Raw genomic sequence first — 6,066 nt, 5'->3', positions numbered from 1 at the left:
CACTCTACAGCCTCACCAGTACTGACTTCATCTTCACTGACTGATGGAGCACAACATGAACCTGTGGAGGCTGAAAAGCTGTCCTGACAAACATCTCCCCGTCACCACTGCACTTCTGTCAGCCTTTAAATGAACCCTGCTCAAGTCTGTCACTTCTATTTGGAGCCAAGAGGAAAAACTGTTGTTCAGTCGTTTGGAAAGACACAACATTTCTGAAAGCACTCAAACGTCTTCACATTTGTCTTCAGACACATCCTGAACATTTAGGAACTAAAGAACGTTTCAAATATCAAAGATCAGAAATATAGAAAAACAACAACAGCTGCAGTCAGTGAACTCACCTCAGAGTCTCCAGTCGACAGTTTGGACTCTCCAGTCCAGCACACAGAAGCTTCACTGCTGAATCCTGCAGCTTGTTCTCACTCATGTCCAGCTCTGTCAGATGGGAGGGGATGGACTTCAGAGCCGAGGCCACAACTTCACAGTGAGTCTCTGAGAGTCGACACTGAGTCAGTCTGAGATTACAGAAAATATAAAATATCTTATTATAAAAGCAGAAAGTCTGCATTATAAACACAGACTGAATGTATATGAAGACAAAACAGAGTGAGGTCATAATCTGATGAACATCTGCTCTTCACATCTGTGCTTCAGCTCTTCTTACTGTGTTTGACATGACACAACGATTCAGTCTCTCTCAGACCTGCAGACTTTTAATGAGAATCTTTGTTTGGCTTTAATCTGCAGATGAAGGAGGAAGATGGTGTCACATTTAGGCTTCCATAATGTCCACAGTCTGTCAGTGAGATCTGATCCAGAGTCAGAGTGAAGACACACATGTGGACTGTTTCCTGTCTTGAATCCAGAACATTTTGAATGAGCTCAGCTCAGTGAAGAGTTCCAGCTGGAAAGACGATCTCTGTTTGCTACCTGCTGCTGTCAGGTACGACTGTTCACGTCCACACTCAGGAAAAATCTGCTGACTGTCACCAAACGGAGCAGAAATCTCATCACTGGACAATAATGATGAATGAACTCAGAGCTGCTGATATCACATCTGATTTCAGGGGAACAAAACTAAAAAGGAACAAATAGAAACAACCATCATGACTCTGTTTGACCTTCAGATCAGAAACTATGGTTCAGAACAGCAGCAGGATTTCAGGGGAACTAAACACAGAAATGATTGGCTCGTTTTAGCTTTCTGTGCCATTAGTCTGCAGGTTTATCACTAGTTGGCAGAAACAGACTTGTATTAATGTTCAGCGCTTCAGTGTTTATGACTCCAGATCCAGGTGACAGCAAGTCAAAATGATGTTACCTGTCTGTGTCCAGCAGCAGCCTTTGAATATTGTTATAAACTCACATGGATCAGTTTGTCTTTGATTGGTTTGTAAAGTTCAAATTCATTTATATTCATCAACTCTAAATGAAAAATGTTTTTCTTCTTCTATGTTTATTATTAGAGTAACAAATTCTTATAGTTTCCTGTTGTTGAGAATTTCAGTGTAAAACCACTCGGACCTGTGCATCACTGCACACTGTGAAAGTATTACTGCAGTTTAACCTATAATCCTAATCAGTGTGTTTACTGGACTGTAGTCAGACCTCCGTTATACCAAAGGAAACACTGAACGTCTTCAAAGTCACAATAAATTTATACTAAATGCTAATAAATACTGGAGTGTTAGAAAAGATGCTTCCAGCGTGTTTGTCTTTGATAGGGTTTATTCTGTTCGTCTACAGTCTGACCACTTGGGGGCGCTTTTGTCTCTTTTGCTCTGAGCCTTGGGTTTATTCAAACTGATTTTAATAAACTATTTTCTGCAAGTTGAAGCTTCATCTCCATCTCCAGTGGTTGTTGCATATTTTATGACTATATTAGTAACAGTCAGAGAGTTTAGAGTAAATTAGATCTTCACGTTTGATTTTTGACACAACATAAATGGTGAGCCAGTGTCAGAGGAAGTGACAGCATCCACCGAGGACCGGGGGGAGTGGGAGGACTGGGGGACCAGGCCAACAAAAAGGTGATCACTGATACAGGTCAGCAAACATTTGCTCATTTGGTGTCTTAGAGCAGACTCCGCCCAGCTTTGTCGTCCATGGTTGCTCTTTCAAAGGAATCTAGTTACATATTATTTTACTTAATGATCTACTGACACCACTGACTATGCAGGACAACCCCACGTCTGGAGCCAGTGCACATGTGCAGTTCAATTCCTGGGCAGGTTCTGAAGATGGCCGAGCTGTCGAGGACAAAGTTACTAATGTGAAGCTAATGTGGTTAATCAAGATCTTCATAACTATGTGGAGCAGAGTGTGCTTTCACCGTGGAGAAATCACACTGAAGAACTCGGCACACATTTTGGGGGCCTTTCTGTTTGTTGCTACAATATGCAAAATTTCATTAAAAGTTTAATAAACTATCATCTGGTCTTTATTTTTAGTTAGCACATACCTTAAAAACTCTAAGCTGTAAGCTAATGATAGTTATATAACAGCAGATGCATGCTGGTGCAATAAGCTGTATGTTTTATTTTTGATCTGATTAGTCAAATAATCACAAAAATAATCGTTTGTGGCAGCCCTAGTGTGACCTCAAATAAGAAATGATTGCAGTTTATGACTGAGTAACTAAACTATCACCAACTGATAATATTAATGATCACATCTGGACTCACCGAGCCTTTCTGCAGTTCCTCACAGCTGGAATCAGTCTCAGTCGTCCCTCCTTTGAAGCTTTGTACTTCTTCAGGTCCAACTCATCCAGAACCTCCTCTGACATCTGCAGCATGAAGGCCAGAGCTGAGCAGTGGATCTCAGAGAGTTCCTTTGATTTGTTCTCTGACTTCAGGAACTCTTGGATCTCCTGATGTACTGAGAGGTCGTTCATCTCCATCAGACAGTGGAAGATGTTGATGCTTCTGTCAGGAGAGGATTTTGTCTTCCTTTCTTTGAGATTCTTGATGACTCTCTGGATGGTTTCTGGACTGTTCTCTGTCTGACCCAGCAGACCTAAGAGTCTCTGGTTGGACTCCAGACAGAGGCCATGAAGGAAGCGGACAAACAGGTCCAGGTGGCCATTTTTACTCTGGAGGGATTTCTCCATGGCTCGTTTAAGGAAATCATCCAGAGATGACTCTTCGTATTTTTTTCCCAAGAAGTTCTTCAGCACCTCTGACTTCCTGTTGGTGAAACAGTGGAACATGTAGACTGCAGCCAGAAACTCCTGGATGCTCAGATGAACAAAGCAGTAGACTGGTTTCTGGAAGATCACACACTCTCTTTTGAAGATCTCTGTACAAACTCCTGAGTACACCGAGGCCTCTGTCACATCCAGACCACACTGCTCCAGGTCTTCTTGGTAGAACATGATGTTTCCTTTCTCCAGATGTTCAAACGCCAGCCTCCCCAGCTTCAGAAGAACTTCCCTGTCAGCCTCCGTCAGCTCCTGTGGACTCGTCTCATGTCCCTCGTGGTACTTGTTCTTCTTCCTCTTTGTCTGAACCAGCAGGAAGTGTGAGTACATGTCAGTCAGGGTCTTGGGCAGCTCTCCTCTCTGCTCTGTAGTCAACATGTGCTCCAGAACTGTAGCAGTGATCCAGCAGAAGACTGGGATTCTACACATGATGTGGAGGCTCCTGGATGTCTTCATGTGGGAGATGATTCTGCTGGACAGCTCTTCATCACTGAATCTCCTCCTGAAGTACTCCTCCTTCTGGGCGTCAGTGAAGCCTCGTACTTCTGTTAGCCTGTCAACACATGTAGGAGGGATCTGATTGGCCGCTGCAGGTCGGGAAGTTATCCAGACGAGAGCCGAGGGAAGCAGATTCCCCTGGATGAGGTTTGTCAGCAGCTGGCTGACTGATGACTTCTGTGTGACATCAGACAGCAGCTTCCTGTTGGTGAAATCCAATGAAAGTCTGCTTTCATCCAGGCCGTCAAAGATGAACAAAAGCTGAGAGACAGCCAGCTTCTCTGCTGTGACCTTCTGTAGTGTTGGATGGAAAACATGGAGCAGCTCCAGAAGACTGTACTGCTCATCTCTGATCAGGTTCAGCTCCCTGAATGAAAGCAGAACCACCACACTGACATGTTGGTTCTCCAAGCCCTCTGCCCAGTCCAGAGTGAACTTCTGCACTGAGAAGGTTTTTCCAACACCAGCCACGCCGTTGGTCAGAACCACTCTGATGGGTCTCTGTTGGTCAGGTAAGGCTTTAAAGATGTCCTGGCACCTGATTGGAGTGTCATGGAGGGCGTCCATCTTGGAAGCTGTCTCCAGCTGCCTCACCTCATGTTGGCTATGAACCTCTTCACTCTGTCCCTCTGTGATGTAGAGCTCAGTGTAGATCCTGTTGAGGAGGGTTCTACTTCCTGTTTCATCACTTCCTTCAGTCACACGTTCACATCTCCTCCTCAGACTGATCTTATGTTCATCTAAAACCTCCTGCAGACCAACATCTGCTGAAAGAAAGAAAAACAGAAAGAAAACTCTTCAATGTCTGAACAACAACAAGAAGTCCAGTTTTCAGAAATGAGTCCATCAGCAGACAGATGTTCAGTCTTACTTTGTACACAGCTGCTCTGGCTGGCTGTCTGCAGTCCAGCTCTGCTTCTGGATCTTTCTCCACACTGGGGACAGGACCAGTCTCCTGATGAAGCAGACTGGTCCCAGTATGAGGAGATGCACTGTCTGCAGAACCAGTGTCCACAGCTGTTAGAGACTGGATCCTTCAGGACGTCCTGACACAAAGCACAGCAGGACAGCTGCTCCTCCTCACAGACACCACTCCTCTTCCTCTTCCTCCCTCTGTGAACACATTTCTTTATCACTAAAATCATTGACTGTCAGTGACAAACATCCAGATTTGATGACACTGTGCAGAAGCTCTGATGGTCACAGAGAAAAGTCAAAGTGGAGAAACTTGTGTTTGAGTTCAGAATCCAAGTTTCCTTTGCTGTTCCTGCCTGTCTTATTAAACACAGAGTGATCAGCCTACAAACTCCACAGCAAAAGCCTTCATCACAGAGCTGATTATGTCCTTCACTGGATGTACTGGAAGTTTGGGATCCATCACTCTGAACTGACCTTTGACCTCCTCTAAAAACTGTGGTGGAGCAGCGGTGTCACATTCAGAGCTTTCAGCTTTATTTTGAAAGAGTTCAGTCATCAGGAAGTGAACTTCTGGGTTCTGATTTCCTTTCTATTATTTTACAGAAGTGAAGAAGAAGAACTAAAAGCTTTGAAATGATCTGAGTGATATTTTTGAACATTGCCACCAAATTGAGTTCAGCCTCCAGCAGTAACTTTGTTTCATGATGCCTCCCTGATGATGTGATGTTTGATTACAAACCTGTTTATGTGTTAGACATTAATCACATGAACACAGGCAGAAAAAAGAAGCCAATGAAACAAATGACAGAAACGTGTTCATTCACTGCCATGATCCATATTTTATATGTACAGATGTTTGTAAAGAACACGTGTGCAGCGCTTTGTTCTGAGTATCTGCTGTCAGCACACAGTGCAGCAATAACTACAACCACACGTTTCTGTAGATCCTGAACATCAGCCTGGAGGAATCTGACCTCAGGTCTGCACACAGACGAGCTTCACCTCTGGGATGATGCTGGCTTCAGCTCCTTCTACAATCAGGCAGAAGCTTCTGCACCATCAGGACACAAACAGAGAGGAGCTTCTATCCTCAGACCATCTAAGTCCTAAATCAGAACATGCTCCCCTCATAGCATCACCATCAGGGTTTAAACAGGACCTTACATCATGTTCTTGTCTCACTGTCATATTTCAGATCATACCTGATTCATTATGACGTCACACGCTGCTACACTGATCCTGCTGCTTCATTACTGCTGATATTACTCTGCTCACTCTGTTCAGTTACTCTGTTTACATCACTTTGCTCATTTGCTTTGTTCTGCTTGCACTGCTCTGTCAGTACATGCTGTGCTAATGTGGCACAAAGCACTTTAACATTACATCTGCACAATGTTTCATTATTTCATTTAATGATTGTTTATAATCTTTTGTCCAGTCACAGGAGC

At 43.9% G+C, this 6,066-nt stretch overlaps 1 protein-coding gene across 1 annotated transcript in view; it reads right to left on the bottom strand.

Annotated features, from left to right (window-relative positions):
• The window catches only part of LOC146548102 (NACHT, LRR and PYD domains-containing protein 12-like), a 431,005-nt gene extending 426,160 nt beyond the window's left edge, over window positions 1-4,845 (bottom strand). Inside the window, exons 1-3 of the mRNA XM_085265026.1 lie at window positions 4,572-4,845; window positions 2,685-4,467; window positions 342-515 (exon numbers count right to left, since the gene is read on the bottom strand). Coding sequence (XP_085121152.1) covers window positions 342-515; window positions 2,685-4,467; window positions 4,572-4,845 — 2,231 coding nt within the window. The remainder of the gene's footprint in view (window positions 1-341; window positions 516-2,684; window positions 4,468-4,571) is intronic.
• Between the last annotated feature and the right edge of the window lie 1,221 nt (window positions 4,846-6,066).

This window comes from Mchenga conophoros, linkage group LG23, assembly GCF_057382185.1.
Source record: "Mchenga conophoros isolate Kocher_MC1m ecotype Shallow Benthic linkage group LG23, M_conophoros_male_GT1.1, whole genome shotgun sequence".
Classification (NCBI taxonomy): domain Eukaryota; kingdom Metazoa; phylum Chordata; class Actinopteri; order Cichliformes; family Cichlidae; genus Mchenga; species Mchenga conophoros.
This window is presented reverse-complemented; position numbering and strand designations above follow the sequence as displayed.